Raw genomic sequence first — 20,651 nt, 5'->3', positions numbered from 1 at the left:
AATTAAGGACTCAGCCAACGTCCCGATCCCCAGGATGGTGAACAACAAACTCTGAAACATTCCCAAGGGTAACAGAATAACTGCTGTTAGAATATTTTCGAGGTTTTGCTTAAAGTATAAAATACAGACTTCCTAAAAGCACATTGTATTAAAGAACAGCTCGGTGTTTTTCTCGATCCCCATGGTTTCCATCACTCAGACCTCGTCTTGGCGAATGTGCAGGAGACACTGGGAAGTGCCACTTCCAACTCCGTGTGGTCCCAGCCAGCTCCCGTTCACCTTATGTGCTACCTGGGCTCAGACTTTTATTAGGTTTATATGTGGAACTCGCAAAAGAAAGGAGGATATTAATCTTTTGTGTCCAATAGCTTTGGGGAGGAGACTCCAGAATACTCTGCAAGGATAATTGTTCAGTATGCTGCAAATAGATCTTATGTTTATTTTTCTAAAAAATATATATATTATTATTATTATTTCACTGTGATTAATGACTTTTAAAAACTTAGAAAAATTGTTTCTCTTTTCAGGGCAACAGAGGACTTGGCTTTTATGGAGAGAAAGGAGAAAAAGTGAGGAAACAATACTGGAACGTGGAGGCTTTCTTAGTTAGTGGTTAGGAAGTAAATCATTTTAACGACTGCTTTTCATGCAGTTATCTTTTGACCATTTGCATAGGAAATAATCACTGTAAAGTGCCAGGCTTTGGAAGAGGCTCCAACCATAGTGATGGCTCGCTGAGACTGTGAAAGCCAACAGTGTAGGTTAGCCCCGACCAGACCTCTGGTATAGACATGACCTTGGCTATCTGCAGCACCCACAAAGTAAAGGCATTGCCTGAGGTGTCCCAACGAGGGGAACCCCAGTGATTGAGCAGACTGAGGTGATACCCACAGGCCCACTCAGGGACCAGGCGGCCGGGCCCAGCAGGAAAACCCCGTGGGTGCCTGTAAATCACTGCGCTGCCAACACAAAAGGACTGCAGGCCCTCAAGAGCATCACTTGAGGCCATGTGTGTGAAAAGCTCAACAAGCAAAGCCTCACCAACACGTAATCCATCGTGTACACCACAAAGCCACCTGCCCACCATGAAATATGTTTGTTCTGTGGCCTCACCATTTGCCGATTCTCATTTTGTTTTCTGCTGTGCTTTTTGATCAAACAGCACACTAAGTGGAACCCAGTACTGCTCAGATCTAGAGGGAAAGACTTCTTCTTTGTGTTATTACTGTAGAAAAAAATTTTAAAAGCATGCCATTGAAAGATCCAAACACATAAAGATGTAAACACCTATATGATGAAATATGATGGAACAGTAAAATAACATAAAAAGAAGAAAAATATAGGAAGAAATCACTGGGTGGAAGGGAGATTAGACATGTCAAGCAGAATGAAAATGAAGTGAATGTCTATAATCTCCAAAGAGTTGATTCAAAATTTTTTTTAAGATTTAGTTTATTTTATTTAAATTCACTTTGCAAATAGAGTATAACACCCAGTGCTCATCTCATCATGTGCCCTCCTTGTGATTCAAATATTAATAAGAAAATATCAATGCCCTAATAGGTAAAGGGGAGGTGAGCAAGCAGTTCCAGGCATTTTTTAGATGTGATGTTAGTGGACTCTGAGAATACACCACAGAGTCCTCCTTTTTATAGCTGGTAGGTCCTGTCACTTCACCCCTGGTCATACTATGCGACATCTGGGCCCAAATTTGTAATATATAGTTTACCTATGGCAGTACCAAAGAAAAGACAGTAAGTTTCTCTTTGTGTCAATTAGTTCCTGGGAGGTGAAGCCACGTATCAGGCAGGAAACCTTGTCTAATAATGTTCCAGATTGATAGGCTCCTCTTGGTCTGTGCATCACATGGAAAGTGTTTCTTGCTAATGTTAAAAATGCAAACTTAAGATACATTTTATTGAAGATGCTACCTTTTATAATATAAAAACACCTTAACTGGTGAAACAGTGGTGAAACTGGTCTCATCTTTCATATTTTAGGCATTTCTTATACCTTAGCCCCAATCTTGGAAAGCAATAGAGTAATACGTTGATATGAAGACATTTAGCTTGTGTACAGAAATTCATCCTAAGGAGATAACACCGCAGAAGCGAAGGCAGCACAAACTTGCGAACAACTTAAACTTTTATGAATAAATTATAAATGACTATTAATGCAGAGAGGACACAAATAATTTTCCATTGTGACCATTTCATTTTACACTGTGATCATAATATTACAAAATAGATATACTTGTGGTAAATAATATGCAAAAATAGAAAGCAGTTAGTGATGATGATGAAGCTTGATATTGTCTTTCCAAGATAAAGATTACTGCTTCTCCTAAACCATTCACAGGGCGACATGGGGCTGCCAGGACCCAATGGGATTCCATCAGACACCCACCATGCCATCATAGGACCCATGAAGGAAATGTTCCACCCAGATCAATATAAGGTAAAGAAGCTTCAACAAAATTGACTATATTACTGGTAAAACTAAAATAAGGAGAAGAAAAAAAAGGAACTTTCTTCCATCTTTTAAAACAATAACAAAGTGGAAGGGTCCTCACCATCTAACTGGTACATCATGTGTGAAAACACTGCCCATGATCACATAGGTGCACTGGTCTGTTGTCTTAAAAAATTGTAACAAATTTGAGACAATACGAGAATTCATAAGACAAACTCAAATGTATCCTTAGTGTGCAGATCTCCTGTGTAGGCATAGGTCAATGGTCAGAGCATAATTCAAAGCCAGGATATGGAGCTATCTGAGCAAAATGTTGTATTTGGCAAAAATGAACCTACTTTTACTTTTTGTTAACGTGGAGCATCGGTTGTGGGTATTTTGCATCAAAGTCCATTTTCTGATTTTTATAATTTCCATGAATATTTTTGTCTGATTAAAAGTGTGTACTCTTGGAATCTAAATAAAAATTAACACTCACTTTGCCAAACTCACTCGCTCGAACGGGCCACTTAACCTTTCTAATGTCCCAGCTCCCTTGTGCTAATTGAAGATGGTAACACTCAACCTCATATTGCTGCTGAGTGGAGACCACGTGAAAACCTCAGATTAGGTCGGGCACAGGCGGTGCCTGGGAACCAAAGTAAAAACCCCAAACATAGAATCTGATTCCAGATCCCAAGTGTCTGTCCCGATGTGGTTCGGGTGGGAGAAGGCAGGCTTAGGGAGGAATCAGTCTGGGTGGCTGTGCCTGACTTCAAGGGGACAGGGTGGCATGGCCATGATGGTGTGAAGCAGAATGCAGGGGAGAGTGCAGCAGGCACAGGTGGCAGTGAGCCAGCTAGTTTAGGGCAGGACGTCGCTGGACAACCAGGCAGGGGGGCCGCCCCGTCCAGTCATCAGGTGGGATCCAGGCGGGACTCGGGCTCCTGGTGGGGCCTCAACCATCAGCCAGATGATGGAGCTCTGTCCCGTCTCAGGACAGGAGCCAGGGGCACAGTGAGGCCAGAGCAGGTTCAACCCATGCCGAGGGGTTCAAGCTTGGGCATCAGATTTCCTTCATCTTCTGCCACCAGGATGGGCTAGGGCTGGGGCCACAGGAGGCCACTGCACGCAACAGGGGTCCTGGGTGCTGTCCCAGCAGAAATGGAAAAAGAACCCAGCCAGTCACTACATTTCTTTAACCCTTTTAGACCAAAAGGAGTGGGGAAAATATACCATATAAAATTGACACTGCTTTCCAAATAAAGTCTCTTTTACCTGGGGTTTTATTTTTTTTTAAAGATTTTATTTATTTATTCATGAGAAATACACAGAGAGAGAGAGAGAGAGAGCGCAGAGATACAGGCAGAAGGAGAATCAGGCTCCATGCAGGGAGCCCGACGTGGGACTTGAACCTGGGTCTCCAGGATCAGGCCCTGGGCTGAAGGCAGGTGCTAAACCGCTGAGCCACCGGGCTTCCCTACTTAGGGTTTTAGTATATTCCAGTGTGTCTCTGCCTCAGAAGACCCTCCTAAGACTATTTTATTCAAATATTATCATCGGGGGCTCATCCCAGGGCGTGTGCTGCAGCAGAGCCTGCAGCTGGGAGACCACCCTCATGCAGAGCAGACAGGCAGCCTTGCAATTGTATGAAATGGAACACATGACTTAACTGATGATGTGAAAATCCAGAAGAAATCACACCTTTTTTCTCTTGAATTTTGAAGCTGCAAAATGTAGGACTTGTTTATTCTGATGCATTTATAATCAGTATTTACAGTTTCCATAAATACTTTTCAGCGATCACAAACCCTGCTCCATCGTTTCCGTCCTTGAGTTACTGGTCTCACATTTCATTGTCTTCACAGGGCGAAAAAGGAAGTGAGGGGGAGCCGGGAAGAAAAGTAAGTGAAGTAGTAGCGCGGTTTTTCCACTGGGCACCCCTGCAACAATGGGGCGCAGGCCTCTAGCGGCATCCACCTGTTAGACCAGGTGGCGTTCACTTGGATGCTTCTTTTCAAAAAATGGCTTTAGAGTATCTTCACTTTTGCATCACAGACACCAGCAAATCAACATTTTCTGGGGTTTGGGAATGCACCTAAGTGTGTTAAGAGAGCAAGTGTGTGGGCATAGGCTCCAGCACATTTGGCGGCAGCTTCAGTTCCAGGTCCCTGTCACACCTGCCCCGTATTCCCAGCCCTCCCAGCCATCACCGGCTGTGTGACATCAGGGGTATCCTGGATCAGTGGTAATCCAGGCCGCCTGGCCAACTTTGTGTGACCCCAGCTCACACTGGGATGGACCGGGAACCCCGGGAGGCAGGCTGGCCAGTCGAGGGGCTGGAACCCCGAGCGGGTGAAGCAGGATGGGCCAGCCACCTGACGTCTCTGCTCTCTCCTAGGGCATCTCCTTGAAGGGAGAAGAAGGAATCATGGGCTTTTCTGGCACACGGGTAAGCCATGCATGCATGCTGTAACTGCAGTTTGTTTTGTTTTGTGTTTTACATAGACTGCATTTTCCAGAGCAGTTTCAGATTCCCTGTGAGGTTGAGCTAAAGGTACAGAGATGTCCCAGATGCCGTCCCTCAGCCAGCATGCACAGCCTCCCTCACTCCTAGCGCCCCGACCAGAGCGGCCCCCCTGGCCCTTCACGCTCCCCGAGTCACTGGTGTTTGAGACTGTGAGCCTCTGTTGGAGGAGGGCAGGAGCAGACATCAATGTTTCTGTCAGGCTAACTTAACCTGCAGTGACAACAGTGTAGACTGTCTCCAACACAAGAAGTTGATTCTTGTTTCTTGGAGAATCCAACAGAAGTGTCCCTAGCAGGACAGTGAGAGGAGGGGCCAGGGGTGTCTCTCCCAAGGAGATTCAGCACCTCTGGCTCCTGTTCCCGAGTGCAGGCCTCTATCTTCAGCATGTGGCCTACAAGGACACCTGACGCTTCTGTCCTTCCTGTCAGCTGGAGCTCGGTCACCTGCCGAACCTAGCAGCAAGTGAGCTGGGAGGTGTGGCCAGAGCTCCAGGCCAGAACACACAGAAAGGGCCTGGCAGTGACTCTCTGGTAGCCACTACCACGAAAAAGACATGTTTGAATCTTCGGAAATAAGAAGAGACTCCTGAGAATGTTGGGGTGCAAGCCTTGTTAGATTTCTCCCCATTGAACCACAATGTCCTTATTCATTCTCCATATTTCTTTAAGGGCTAGATATAATGCAGTACATGAAAGTGTCGCTAAAACAATTCGCTTCTTTAGAAAATAAAAGGGGTCCTCAGATGACTTTGCTATTTCATAGTGAAGTATTCTATGTTAGCCTGTCAGGTGCCAAAACAGTGCCTTCTGGAAAGTGTTGCTGCATATCCTGAGCAGGTGCTTCTGTTTTCTCTTCCACCCAGGGTGCTCCTGGCTACGATGGTGAAAAAGGGTCACCGGGACAAAAAGTAAGTTGGGTGCATGAGACGGGATCTGCTCTGGGGCTGAAACACCTTCTGAGGGTCAACTGTGAAGGACTGTGCTCTTCCAGGAAAAGAAGTTGTCCCCAGAAAACCACATTTAAAGCCCTGCATGTGCAGTAGCATAAATCATCTTTCCTCCAACTCTTCTGCGATGCCTGAGGCGGACCACTCACCTTTTCCCTCACTTTTGCACACCAGCACATTGGCTGTGTCCTTTGGCACCCTTCTTCATCATCATGTGCCTCTCTTAGGGAAGTCGTCGGTGGAGTGGCTGAGTGGCTACCTGCATTCTTCGTATGTTGATCTCATAATTTTGATGCTTGATCTTCAGTGATGCCCCAACTAGCTATTTTTATTCTGTGTTCTGTGGACAGGTTTTTGGCAATTTTTTAAAAGGAATTATGAGAGAAATGTGTCATGAATCTGGATCAGATTTAGAATTGTCTGAGCACAGGTCATGTGACAGAGTACATGCAGAAATGGTTCTTTGAATTAGTGATTTAATTATGTTCCCTATTTATCATTTTTGGTCATTCGATCGCAGAATATCTAGCCCACTTCCTTCCCGTTGTGGACGCCGGTGCTGTCCTAGCTCTGTGGGCATCGTTTCAGTTGCCCAAGTGCACAGGGAGCAGGTGCATCTGCACGTGAATATAATTTCACAGGAAAGAGCACACCTCTTCATTCTGCCATCTGTCTTCTTTCACCACCATGCCTTGGAGATGACTCCATGTTAGCATGGACACACCCATGTGGTTCTGTCAACAAGCTGTCCAGAACTGCAGGCCAGAGAAGATGTCACGTAGGTGCCTACAACCCCTCGCGGAGATTCCCAGCTGCATGCTGTGTACCACCATTACACAGTCAGCATTATGGCTCCTGCCTGTTGGGCCCATGGCCTGCTATTTTTATCATTAAGTCCTAGTAGGTGCCTAGAAATAGACTTTTCAAAAATCAATTCAGCCTCTGAATCGGGACTCCATTGAATCGTGCTCATGGCTCCATCGGGGATTGATGGTGGGGCATCAGGAGAACCAGAAGGACGTGGGCTCATCAGTGTCCCGTGGAGGCTCCCCCTTGTTTGCTTGGAGTCTGCAGATAGACTTGGCCTTCCAGGCTCAGTGTCCAACCTCCACAGGCAGAGCCCTGAGCCCAGGCTCTGGCCACTCCCAATAGGACCAGCCTTGACTCCTTCCTGCAACCTTGGCGGCTCCTACTCTTCCCGTTCCTGTCCTTTTATCCCAGGGATAAACAGGGATAGCCAGGGAGCTAACACCAGGGTTTCCCCAATGACATCAATCTTCTCATGACATTACTAACTGAGGGGTGTCCCCAAAGGCATCATACCTAGAGGACAGCTGTCCAGGCTCTACTCCAACCAAAGGCCAAAAGGCCAAATTCCAGTTCAAGGATTTCAGTAATCAAGTGAAGAGACAGGCATGAGGCCGACACGAACATCTCCAAGTACTCCATCCCCACCTGCCCACGTAACCCAAGTGCTGTTGTTAATATTTTCATTGTTAGCCATGTGCTAGTGAAATGACGATTATGATTTTTTTCTACACCCATCACTAATGAGTTATAGGCTTTTGAAATACAGTTGGACACAGCTGCCCCCTGGACTCCTTGTTTATGTGAGACAAGATGCTCGCAGACGCCACCTGGGGCCTCTCATTGCCGTGGCCAGATGTTGGGACCGAAGGCCCACATTGTCCAGGGGAAGACAGGGATGCTTCCGGCCAGCCAGGCATCTCTGTGGGGAGACAGTTTACTCAACTCTCCAAATAGGAAATGCCCGGGACACACACAAAGGACGGAGTCACCTGCTTGCTAGACTGCACTACACCTTGGACATGACAGCTGACTGTAATCATATGGGACAAACTGGCACCATTCCTGACTGACAGTCCAGTTACTAATCTAGTCCCCAGATAACTCCTCCTTGACCACACATCCCTGGCTTCCCCTGCCCCTGTTGTCATGCCTGCACCTAGAAACACAAAGAGAAGCCTTGAAATGGCTGTGTTGATTCTTGCTGTGCCAAATTATTGGGCTTCCAGCTGCCAGAGATCTCAGATGAACTGCGAGTGCAAATTCTTCCCTTTACTCTGCAGACTTCTACATAATACCTGGCCCACCCCTACCCTCAGTCAATCCACCTGCAGATGAGAATGCACAGGGAAACTTTTAGGTCATTATTTTGGCTTTGGGGGGTTCCAACTGTTAAAAGTCTCAGCGAGAGAAATCCTGCGTGCTCTTTCATTTGTGTCGTGGGTTTTCTGTAATACCTGCTTCATTGCAAAGCACTCAGACATAGTTCAGAAGTGTTGGTGGTGTTTTGGCTTATTCAACATGGGTGGTGAGCATGTAGTCCTGGGGGTGCTGGCTACTGCTCGGTGATGACATCCTGCCCAGTGGACAATGCTCAGGCGCTCAGGCCCACGGGCACGTTTCGCAGCGTCCAGTGCTTTATCGGGGCTGGATTGTTATGCTGGGCCGCACACAACTCAGACTGAATACCTAGTTGCCGGCTCCCATCACTGGCAAGCTCTTCTAGTATTCCTGGCCTTCTCGGGAGATGGCCTCAAAGTAGATCAATTTAGCGTCAAAGGAATTTGCCTTCACTTCTGAATCTTCAGCTCCACCTAGTGTGAAAGGGAAGCTGTCTAAATCAAAGGTCCACCACGAAAAACACGACACCAACCCCGTCAGTGTTCATTCTAAACAGCAGGACTTGGAGCACACGGCTCTGGCATTTCACAAAATCTTGTAAAATAATCAGAAGGTGGCACCTGGCATTCTGAATGTGAGCCCTCACTGTCCATATTCTTTAGCAAGAGGGAATGAATTTCTAGATTTTTGTAAAGGCTTCACGTATATGTCCAGCTACAATGCAGCTCATGAGGGCAAATGTTCTCTTTCAGTGAACGCTCGAGGGAATTAGAAAGTAGCACTTTGCACTTTTTAATTGAAGAGAAAAATTCTAAAGTAAGAGGCGTTACTGCTTCTGTTTGGTGTTCACTAAAATTTTTCAAAGCCCCTCTTGCGGGAAGGTTTTAGTAGATGGATCCATCCTAATATCGCTGACATGGGGCCTCTGGGCTTCCCGAAGTAACTTAGCAGAATGGATGCAGCCCCCCTTGTGAGCAGGTGAACCTGAGCAAGCGAGCTGCTCCAGAGGAAGTGCTCAGGGCAGAGGAGCTCCAGGAGGAAGAGGTGGTTGCTGCCACCATGGGGACACCTGCTGAACCGGCAGCCCCGTGTCTTGGACGGCAACAATGGCAAAGTGATGGGGAAAGTAGAAGGCAGGACGGAACAAGTATGAATTATGACATTCAAGGGACATAGCAGCCCAATGTCGTCATGTCTGGACTTTGCATCCTGATCTGAACAAAACAACTTTTTTTTAATAAATTTATTGTTTATTGGTGTTCAATTTGCCAACATATAGAATAACACCCAGTGCTCATCCCATCAAGTGCCCCCCTCAGTGCCCGTCACCCAGTCACCCCCACCCCCTACCCACCTCCCTTTCCACCACCCCTAGTTCATTTCCCAGAGTTAGGAGGGTCTCATGTTCTGTCTCCCTTTCTGATATTTCCCACTCATTTTTTCTCTTTTCCCCTTTATTCCATTTCACTATTTTTTATATTCCCCAAGTGAATGAGACCATATAATGTTTGTCCTTCTCCGATTGACTTATTTCACTCAGCGTAATACCCTCCAGTTCCATCCACGTCGAAGCAAATGGTGGGTATTTGTCGTTTCTAATGGCTGAGGAATATTCCATTGTATACCTAGACCACAGCTTCATTATCCATTCGTCTGTCGATGGACACCGAGGCTCCTTCCACGGTTTGGCTATTGTGGACATTGCTGCTATAAACACCGGGGTGCAGGTGTCCCAGCTTTTCACTGCATCTGTATCTTTGGGGTAAATCCCCAGCAGTGCAATTGCTGGGTCTAGGGCAGGTCTATTTTTAACTCTTTGAGGAACCTCCACACAGTTTTTCAGAGTGGCTGCACCAGTTCACATTCCCACCAACAGTGTAAGAGGGTTCCCTTTCCTCCGCATCCTCTCCAACATTTGTGGTTTCCTGCCTTGTTAATTTTCCCCATTCTCACTGGGGTGACGTGGTATCTCATTGGGGTTTTGCTTTGTATTTCCCTGATGGCCAGTGATGTGGAGCATTTTCTCATGTGCATGTTGGCCATGTCCATGTCTTCCTCTGTGAGATTTCTGTTCATGTCTTTTGCCCATTTCATGATTGGATTGTTTGTTTCTTTGGTGTTGAGTTTAATAAGTTCTTTATAGATCTTGGATACTAGCCCTTTATCTGATAGGTCATTTGCAAATATCTTCTCCCATTCTGTAGGGTGTCTTGTAGTTTTGTTGACTGCTTCTTTTGCTGTGCAAAAGCTTCTTATCTTGATGAAGTCCCAATAATTCATTTTTGCTTTTGTTTCTCTTGCCTTCATAGATGTATCTTGCAAGAAGTTACTGTGGCCAAGTTCAGAAAGGGTGTTGCCTGTGTTCTCCTCTAGGATTTTGATGGAATCTTGTCTCACATTTAGATCTTTCATCCATTTTGAGTTTATCTTTGTGTATGGTGCAAGAGAGTGGTCTAGTTTCATTCTTCTGCATGTGGATGTCCAATTTTCCCAGCACCATTCATTGAAGAGACTGTCTTTTTTCCAGTGGATAGTCTTTCCTCCTTTGAACAAAACAACTTTAAAAAAATTTTTTTTGAGACCAAAATCAGGGAACCTTGGGCACAGAGTGGATAACAGGTCATTTTAACAAATAGTGTTATTATATATAATAATGGTATTGAGGTCACTTCTTTAAATCCTGTTAGAGTACAAATAAGCACTGAGCATCTTTCCTGCAGGGGAGCAAAGGACTGGATGGCTATCAAGGCCCTGACGGACCCCCAGGACCCAAGGTGAGCTCGGTCTTCCCCTAGCTGGCATTCGGATCACCTGCCATTCACTCTGGGGGAGGAGGCATCCACCGTCCTGTGCAATACAAGATAAGCAAACACACGACACCCAGGCCTGGACAGATGAGGTGGACAGGGATTATTAGTCACAGGTGTTGGGGCCTCACACTGCTGCCCACCTTGCAGAGGCACGTGGAAGTCACACCCAGGAGCAGAGCCACCCACTGGGGCTATAGGAGCAGGCGTTGTAGTAACAAGAGGGTGGGGTACCTCTATTCCCAGGGAGAATATGATTATCTTGTTTGAATAATCTCACAGGCTGGCAGGGGGCTGCTGCCTAGTTGTTCAAGGTCAGATGATGGGGATCCAGCCAGGTGGGGAGACTTTCCTGCTGGGTGAGGGCATGCAGCTGGGGAGGACAGGGGTACTCAGTGGTTAGACCTTTGGGGTCCTGAAAGGCTCAAGAAAGTTTAGGTCTTACAATCCAGATGGTAGGATATCGGGGTACAATGGCATTGTACCCCGCCCACCTTGTGGGTAGCTCAGACACTGTCACCAGTAATGGAATAGTCTGGCACTATAGAAAGTAATAACCTGAGCACTTCTGGTGCTTGAAAAAGGGATTTCAATGTGGGATTAATACCTGCCCACTTTGTTGAGTCTTGGTGGGTCCGGCTAGTGGCTGGGACACCAGGACCACAGCACAGTGGGGGCCGTACCACAGCACAGTGGGGGCCGTACCACAGCTCATTTTCCACATTCAGCTTTATTCCCTACAAATATGCATGGTATCCAAAATCCTGAAGGCAGATCTCACATCCTTCTGTTTTCCTCTTTTCTTCGTGCAGGGAGAAGCAGGTGACCGTGGGCCTCCAGGTGCCCCTGCATACTTCCCTCATCCCTCCCAAGTTAAAGGTTCGTACATGGTTTCTCCTGCATGTCTCTATCACACATGTGTCCTCTTCTGTTTTGGACATGGTCATGAACTTGCAAGAAAGGTTTTCTAAGCAAAACAAAAAAGATGTTTAGAGCATAACCTCTGGAGAACATCGGGTTCATGGACAACTCCCCTCGTTGCTTGAATATGGTGTCACAGAGAGATCTCCATTTCATCTCTGCATTCTGGGTGCGACCCCTTCACTGGGAAATGGCTTCATTTCTGCCTGCCTGGTGCAGGTTCTGGCTTTGCCATCTGTAATATCACTAAAGAGATCTGGTCCTCCTGCACACAGTCTTCATGGCAGCCACCGAGCCACCCTCAGTGCCTTCTGCCCCAAGTGTACCGAGGTGCTTCTGCCCTCTGCTTGCCAATCCGAAACCCTGAACTGGCCACAATCCATAATCTGTAAAAGGCCACATCCTTTTAACCTTTGAGGAATCCCCACGTATCTGCCCAGATGTTCCCACCATCCCAGAGGACCCCTGACTGTAAGTGAAGGGGTCTTGCATGTGTTGTAGTGAATGCCCATCTCGTTATTTTACTCAGCCTTCCAGACTGACAGGATCATATGGAAACATTCTAATTCTGTGATAAGAGCAGTGGTCTTTGAACCTTTTTGAATGTGTATCCTTCTAGGTCAAGAAAAAAAATGTTTTCAGCACCCTCTGAACAATCGTATGCGTATTTACTTATGGAGGATCCTCATTGTACAGAGCTCCACGAGGACAGGGTTTTAGCTGCTGTGGCTCATTGCTGCATCCCTGATTTCTAGAACAGTACCAGGCAGGTAGTAGGCTACCTGAATGGACTGAAAAGTCTATGTCCTACCTCATACAAATCAGAAAGGGATTTTAAAGGGTGAGTTCGTTGGTTTTTTTTTTTTAATAAAGACAGTCTAATATTTACTTCCCTGTACCTAGTAGATGGCCTGGCTCTCCCTACCATATGTGTCCAGGGGTCATACACTTGGTGTGAACCACCTGTCCATCTAAGAACAACCTTTGCATGTGTTCACCCAACGTTAATGAGAACATAGATTAGCACAGGGCTGAGGACAAAGCCCAGTGAAGCCCCCGAGAGATTTCCCTCCAGGGTGGCCTTGAAGGAAAAACGCCATCAGGTCCCCTACACAAAGATAGCTGGGTTTCATGTGTTCTTGCAAATTAACACATACGGATAAGTGAGTATATTTGGAATCCATGCTCAAGACCTCGGATGGCCCTCCCCGGGCAGCTGGCACTCACCCTCGCCCTCCTGACTGTGGAGTCCAGATGTGCCTGCCAAGCCAGAAGCCCCAAGAAAAGGAACATGAGGTCCGCTTTCTGTTAGTGATTTGGTTGAAATTGAAAGACTGCCTTTGAGGCTTTGGGAACATAATTTTTTTTAAATTAATGTTGGCCATTTTTCAAAAACATCACTGACTGAGAGCCCAGAATTCATCTATTTCCCGTTTTCACCACCTCATATTTCTGAAACCACACTGGGAAGGTGATGGTTTTAAATTGGTGAGTTGGCAGGCGAGGGCTCCTGAGCACAACAGGCTGATAATGAGCGGATTCCCTCATGGAAGAGAATATTCGTATCTGCACAAAGTAGCCTTGTAGGAGCTTGTCAAAACCCGCACGGCTGGAGGAGACTTGTATTTTTTTTTTAATTATTACATGGTAACTAAAGCAATTAATCTTGCTCTTCTTCCTAACGAATGAGAGGATCTGTGGTTTTCACTTTTATTTTGTCTCTGCCTACCCATTCCTGAGGGCTAGCATTCACACAGTGCTCCCTGGGGCCCAGGCCCCCTTAGTTGCTCTCATCACATTGTTTTACTGGTGGAGATATTGAGGTATAGAATTTCTATGATTCACCCAAGGTCACATGTGTAATGAATGAACCCAAGGTCACTCAGGTCCCCTGTGTCCAGAGCCCAGCACCCCACGCCCGCCCCTCTCCACAGGGCATAAGCACCCATACAGCAGACTCCCCGCTTTCCACACCTTGCGTGTACAACTCAAGGATGATGCTGGCACATCCTCTCCTTAATTTAAGGACTTGCTTCTGAGATGAGAAAATTAAAGATCCCATTGAGATCCCATACAGAGTGATGGCTTTCCTAATAATTAGTAATACGTACACAGTAAAACATCATAGTGTCTTTTCTCTCATTTTTCCCAATTATAGTCCAGAAAAATGTGTCCTACAGTAAAGCTTTGCTGTTTACACTGCGAGAGAACACCTCGAAGCCACTCTCTGTTTGTTTAGGGATAAGGTCTGTAAGAGCCCCCACCTGTGTTCTTCATCCGTCACACAGCTATGGAGCTATGGAAAGCAGCTCTGGGCTGGAGTTGGGCCTGAGGAAGTGGGGCTTCAAACAGGAACCAGCCCTCCTCACCTCCCGCGCTGAGCGCCATGAACACAGGGATCCCTAGTCCTGCCATTCCCTTCGTTATTCCCATTTAGACTCAGCTGTTTATCCCACCTGATACCCACCACAGCTGTTCACCATTCCCCACACCCCCGTCTGTCTCCCACCTGCATCACAGTGTACCCGTATCCAGTGGTCAGGCTGCTGTGTCCTGAAGCCTCATGGTGCCCATGAGCACCATGCCTCACCTGTCCATAAACCTGGGGCCATGGCACCATTTGCCCCCATTTGACTTGGTGGGAATCAGATGAACATGAAGTATTAAACACTGAGCCTAGAGCACACAGCAAGAGCTCCCAAATGTTACTATCACTGTTATGTTTATGCTCTGTGTTCTCAATGTCAGATTTCTCCCCAAAATAATCTTTCCCCTTTTTGAAACCGAGGTCTGTAACTTTTTGGCATTGTCTACCTCTCCAGTCTTTTATGATATTTATGGGAATCTTTTATTGCTCCTATTTGATTAGGAATGAGCTCCCTGGGGTGCCTGGGTGGCTCAGTTGGTGAAACATACGCCTTCAGCTCAGGTCATGATCTCAGGGTCCTGGGATCGAGTCCTGCATCAGGCTCCCTGCTCAGTGGGGACTCTGCTTCTCCCTCTGCCCCCTCCCCCCCGTTCGTTCTCTCTCTCTCTTTCAAGTAAATAAATTTTTTTTAAAAAAGGAATGAGCTCCTTAAAAGTAGAGACTGCCATATATTAACCATTTAGAGCCCCACCACCCTTCACTGCATGTACAAGACATACAACAAATAAATAAATACACATTTGGTGGAAAAGTGCGCACTTCAAGTGGGTCCTGGAAGCAGTCCTGTTCTTACCATGGGGCCCTTCTCGGTTGCAGGTGCCAGAGGTGACCCAGGATTCCCAGGGACCCACGGGGATCCAGGAAGCCGAGGTGAACCAGGAGACCCGGGCCCACCAGGTCTCCCCGGCCCATCCATCAGAGATGAAGGTAATCAGCTCCATGGTATCAGAAGTGTGTCCCCCTCAACAGGTGTTTACAGAGAGCCCTGGGCCCTTACCGACCACTTGGCTCTGCAGCTGGCCTCTCATGCAGAGGAGGCTCAGCAGCTCTAACCAGTTAGGGGGCCTGTGCCACAGGTCTTCTGGGGAGCAGTTGACCTGCAATGTGCAATACACACAGGGCTGGATTGTGCCGCTGACAAGCAACGAGCATGATGCTGTCGACTGACCGGGATGAGTGTGGGCAGTGGCCAGTCCTCGTGGCCAGGGTTACAATTCTCACACCATTGTTGGGGAGTTTCCTTGAAGTGGAAATATGGTGAAGAAATCTAGTGAGAGCATCTATCCTTAAGCTACTGATTGGACTGTGAACTCATAGGTTCCTGGTGGCCTCTGGGATGGGAATGCCAACACAGATGTTAAATGTCCCAAGTCTCATGCTGCTTATGGTCACTGTTGGATTTTTCAGATGGAAAGAGAGGCTTACCGGGTGAAATGGGCCCCAAAGGGTTCATAGGAGACCCAGGCATCCCTGCACTGTACCCCGGCCCACCAGGCACTGATGGAAAGCCAGGACTCCGAGGACCCCCAGGGGCTGCTGGACCACCTGGACCGGATGGTAAGTGGAAGGATACTCAGGTGCGGACAAGAGGCCCAGCCCCTGTCAGATTCTTACCGGGGTTTTCCTGCTAAATAATTCCATGAACCAATGCAGTAGGCATTGCAGTAGGGTGTGGCAGGTGCCCTGGGACACAAACAGAAAAGCCAGTGATGAGGGAATCTGCTGAGTATCAGCAGGCCCGTGGACGTGACCCAGGGTTTGGCTGACTGTGGCTCCAGGGGTGTCAGCTCTGCAGTGGCACATCTGAGCAGTGCAGTTGGGAAGCAGGTGCAAGCTGAAATCCGTCGAGTGTCGATGTGATCTGCTCCGTCACCTTCTTCCAGGGTGGAGGCCTCCTGCCTTGGCTTGTAGCCTCTCCCCTGTTTCACAGTGATCTTTAGCAGAGTTGATCATCTGCCTTCTCAGCCCATGCCAGCAGAGCTGTGTAACTGAACAGGTGACAGCAGTCAACAGGAAGAGGTGACTGCATTGGCCGAGGCTGAGATGAGAGACAATGAGGGTCTGTAAACAAGATGAGCATGAGCTTCTGGGCCCCACGCCGCCTGGGCGGGGGGGGGGGGCAGCGTGGAGTACTAGTGCAGAGTGTATTGCCAAGGTCCCATGTTTCCTTGGCTCCTCTATCAGTGGAGAACGCTCCGAGGATGCAGGGAGACGTGCGGTCTGTCTTTGAGCTCACCACCAAAAACACTGATCTTTTCGGCTTCCACATTTAAAGGGTAGTTCTAGATTTTGTAAAATCTCCTCGTGGGAACATTTCATCCCTTCAGGAATTTGCATAAATGAAGCTTTGGAAGAAAACATGAGGTCACAATTTCTTTCTATGTGATAAGGTCCATGGTCTATCAGCCAGTATTTGAAATATTAGACTTTAACTTTCCTGGTATCCTGCCTCCCCACCCCCAGCAATCTCTTAGAGTTTCCTATCTCCAGGCGGGGAAAGCTTCCCATTGCTAACAGGTAGTGTTTGGTTTCATGTAAAGGTCAGGTTCTGGTCTGTGCTTTTGCTGCTTTGGGATGTCTGCTTCTCTCTGCCACCTTGAGAGGAATGATTGTGAGGGTAGTAGAAGCATGTGCGCACCTACTTCTTCCATTGAGAAATCAGCAATCCCTTCTCTGATTCCCTTTTGTCTTCTACAGTAAATGTCTAAGTTAACATGGCCCTACTGTTCCAATTTCCCTTCAACTGGCAAAGCCAGATTCTTAACATTCCTCTGAAAAATTTTAGGTGTAGATAACTCCTTGGAATTTACCAGAGTTTGAGCTGTGTTATCTGTCATATATTTTTATCCTGGAAGTCATATTTATTGTGATGACATCAGTGATTACGGCCAAGTTTCTATGGGCATTATGTTTCCTGACTAAATGTTATCTCATAAGTTTTCCTTTTTGGCAAAAGAACATGATGTGTTAAAAAAAATTTTTTAAAGCATAAAAATTTGCCTCTAGAGGGAGTGTGATGGAAGGCTGACCTTGCCATTATCCCAGTAACTATATTCTGCTTCGTTAAAGATACAGACACCATCTTGCTTTATAAATCTTGCTTATTAGTAAGTTTATGATTTACTAATATATCTGCAGATGGATCAGTTTCTTGTGCATATTTTATTCGTAAAATGCATGGAAGAGAATCCAATAAATTTTATCAACCTAAGGTATGAAAACCGTACAACTTAAATTCTCCTTGAAATATTTATTTTACCCCATGAACACATTGTTTCCAAATCACTTTTTCAAAAAAGCAATCTCTTAGACAAAAGGTAGCCAACCATAATGGCCTTTTAAAACATTGTTGTGCATAGTCAGAATTTAATACCAGTGACCTGGATTCCGGCAGAGTGCTTTAGCTTTTCGCCTGGAATGAAATCGTTGGATTCCTTTCTTGCTAACTGCCCTTCCTCCTGTTTTGTGTGTTGGTTACTAATGAAAACCAGAATTTTTAGTTTTTTGCAGTTCCCACAGAACCAAACTGTGAAGTCAGTTTTCTTTCTGAGCTAAATATTTTACTAACTCTTGGTTCTAGCTGAGTTAACTGAATCAAGTGTCAGGGCAGTTTCTTTTTTTTTTTTTTTTTTTTTTTTTTAGAATAAGTCAGAATCCTGCCAGCATTGTGATGGCCCTTGGCCTTTTAGGGAAAATCATCTTGAAAACGTCTGAGAGGTGCACTGCTATGCTGTAGGACTTGTCTGGAATTACTAGTTTATTAGATAAAGAAAGCACAGAGGACAGAGGAAGGATGGCCGCTGGAGTCTCCAACCACACAAGGAACACCCACAGTCTGTGTCAAACTTAAAATGCCGACATCTCTGAAATATCTGAAACCAAATGCCTACCTGTCTGCTGCACTTCTCACAACATTGGGAGAACTTGGAGGCATAAAAAAAAAAGCCCACAAAGTCCACCAGGGCCTGAATGCCCTTGACCTGGTAGCCAAGGAGCTGAGAGCACATCGCAGGGGCAACATCCCGCTCAGTGGTCACTGGTGCAGCTGGCAGCCCTCTACACTCACTGGCCTTCCGTGGTGCCCTCTCATCCCACTGCCTGTTCTCCCTGAGAGCCTTTGTTGGTACTTCCTTGTCCCTCCTGCACTATCCGGAAGTGAGTTCAAGCCCCACATTGGGCTCCATGCTGGAGTATAGAGCCTACATTTATTTTTTCTTAAAGATTTTATTTATTTATTTATGAGAGACACAGAGAGAGAGGCAGAGACACAGGCAGAGTGAGAAGCAGGCTCCAATGCAGGGATCCAGGATCCAGGATCCAGGATCATGCCCTGGACTGAAGGCAGATGCCTAACCGCTGAGCCACCCAGGGATCCCTGAAGACTACTTTTAGAAAGAAATCTCTTGAATGGCTCCCTGATGCCCTTGGGCTGAAATCCAAGCCCCTCAATGGCCCTTTTACCACTCTTCGGATTCCTGGATTTCCTCGTCTTTCAGGGGCTTTCAGACACGCTCCTGCTCTCTCTGGAACCGTCCCTGTCGCCCTCTCTCGGCTACTATCGGCTTCTTTAGGTCCTGGGCACCAGGTCTTAGAGCTTTCCTGACACCCCATTTTAAATGGCCTTCCTCTGGGGCGCCTGGGTGGCTCAGCGGTTAAGTGTCTGCCTTCAGCTCAGGGTGTGACCCCGGGTCTGGGGATCTAGTCCCACGTCGGGCTCCCTGCAGGAAGCCTGCTTCTCCCTCTGCCTGTGTCTCTGCCTCTCTCTGTGTCTCTCTTGAATAAAATCTTTTAAAATAAATAAATAAATAAATAAATAGTCTTCTTCTGTTACTCTCTCTGAAAGCCCTTGTTTGCACAGCCCTGGCTGTCGTTGAAATTCTGTGTTGGTTTGTTGACTGGTGGCCTCAGGTGTAGTAAGCAGGTGAGGATGTGCGATGTTCTCTGTATGCACAACTCTGGGTGCGCTGCTGGGCTGGCACAGGTGCACCGGTGCATAAGTGAGAGAGATTGTCGCAAATGTGGTGAAACTGAACTGCCAGCTGCCCTTCCATACATACAGTGACCTAGGAGCTTTCTGACCTTCAAATTCTGGTGTCGCTTTTCCAAACAGCAAATGCCCTTTAAGTCAGCGTTTCCTCTCCTCCCAGCTTCCTTGGTGCCTCTTTCTCGCTCCCCCCAGGTACTGTGAGGTGGGTATGGCAGCAGGTATTTCAGTGTGTTGGGGGGTTCTAGATCTGGGCTGCAAGCACCGTAGGGTTTGGCAGCAAGGACAGACTGGGGGACGTTCCCAACCTGACCCAGGGGCGCTGGGGGGTTGCTCATTCCCACCACCAGGTGGCGCTGCTGTCGAGAAGATGCGGAGAGTGTTGGCCTGAGAGCCTGGTTTTGAGGCTTCCTGGAACCCCTGCTCAGGACTATGGATGGGAGCCTGCAGCCCGGATACTTCTTTTCTTTTCTTTTCTTTTCTTTTCTTTTCTTTTCTTTTCTTTTCTTTTCTTTTCTTTTCTTTTCTTTCTTTTCTTTTCTTTTCTTTTTTTTTTTTTGTATGTTTTTTTATTGGAGTTTGATTAGCCAACATATAGCATAACACCCAGTGCTCATCCCACCAAGTGCCCCCTCAGTGCCGGTCACCCAGTCACCCCATCCCCCGCCCACCTCCCCTTCCACTACCCTTTGTTCGTCTCCCAGAGTTAGGAGTCTTTTATGTTCCGGACAGGACTTCTGAGGGGCCCTGATCCTGTCATGGGGGTGAGGGTGGAGAAAGGGGAAGTGGCGCGCTGGAGCCAGGTGGCCCCATGCTGTCTGCATGAACCATGCAAACCCGTGTGTGCACCTGCTCCAGGGGAGCCCGATGGGGAACCAAAGTCATGTCAATACCTTGGTTTGTTTTGCTTTAGTTTGGTTTTGGTTTTGGTTTGGTTTGGTTTGGTTTGGGTTTTTTTGTTTTGTTTCGTTTTTGTCTTTTGGGGAACCCAAGTTGTGTTGGTCTTAGAATATGAGTCTTACCACATAAAATATGTGGTTGATTATACAGAGATATTGTAAAGATGTCACTTGGTCACTTGTCCCCTCAATATATAAATGTCTGGTTTTTGACATGAAAATATATTTTTTAATTATTATAAAATAATTTGTTTACTATTCAGAGTTTTAGACTATATGGGAACCTAAAAACAAGAAAGCACAATTAGTAAAAATGAAATCTTAAGAGAAAAAATAGTAATAGAATAAAATATGTGGCTGAAATGTGAAAAACCTTTCTTTGGACTCCATGTTTCCTGAAAGCAAAGATTGTTATCTCTAGACTTCATTAGAAAAACCCATAATAGGTTCCTGCCTTTCCTTCCATCAATGGGTGGTGGGAGCTGTGGCCACAAAAGGGGGTCCCAGAAAGGGATTGCACACTCTGTTGGGAGACCG

At 46.7% G+C, this 20,651-nt stretch overlaps 1 protein-coding gene across 1 annotated transcript in view; it reads left to right on the top strand.

Moving 5' to 3' along the window:
• Positions 1-20,651, top strand: part of COL4A2 (collagen type IV alpha 2 chain) — a 169,918-nt gene that overhangs the window by 110,789 nt on the left and 38,478 nt on the right. Inside the window, exons 12-20 of the mRNA XM_041731385.1 lie at positions 528-569; positions 2,359-2,457; positions 4,320-4,355; positions 4,853-4,903; positions 5,844-5,888; positions 10,796-10,849; positions 11,695-11,761; positions 15,048-15,158; positions 15,639-15,788. Of these exons, the coding sequence (XP_041587319.1) occupies positions 528-569; positions 2,359-2,457; positions 4,320-4,355; positions 4,853-4,903; positions 5,844-5,888; positions 10,796-10,849; positions 11,695-11,761; positions 15,048-15,158; positions 15,639-15,788 (655 nt within the window). The remainder of the gene's footprint in view (positions 1-527; positions 570-2,358; positions 2,458-4,319; positions 4,356-4,852; positions 4,904-5,843; positions 5,889-10,795; positions 10,850-11,694; positions 11,762-15,047; positions 15,159-15,638; positions 15,789-20,651) is intronic.

The sequence above is a fragment of the Vulpes lagopus genome, chromosome 16, assembly GCF_018345385.1.
Source record: "Vulpes lagopus strain Blue_001 chromosome 16, ASM1834538v1, whole genome shotgun sequence".
In the NCBI taxonomy this organism is placed as follows: domain Eukaryota; kingdom Metazoa; phylum Chordata; class Mammalia; order Carnivora; family Canidae; genus Vulpes; species Vulpes lagopus.
This window is presented reverse-complemented; position numbering and strand designations above follow the sequence as displayed.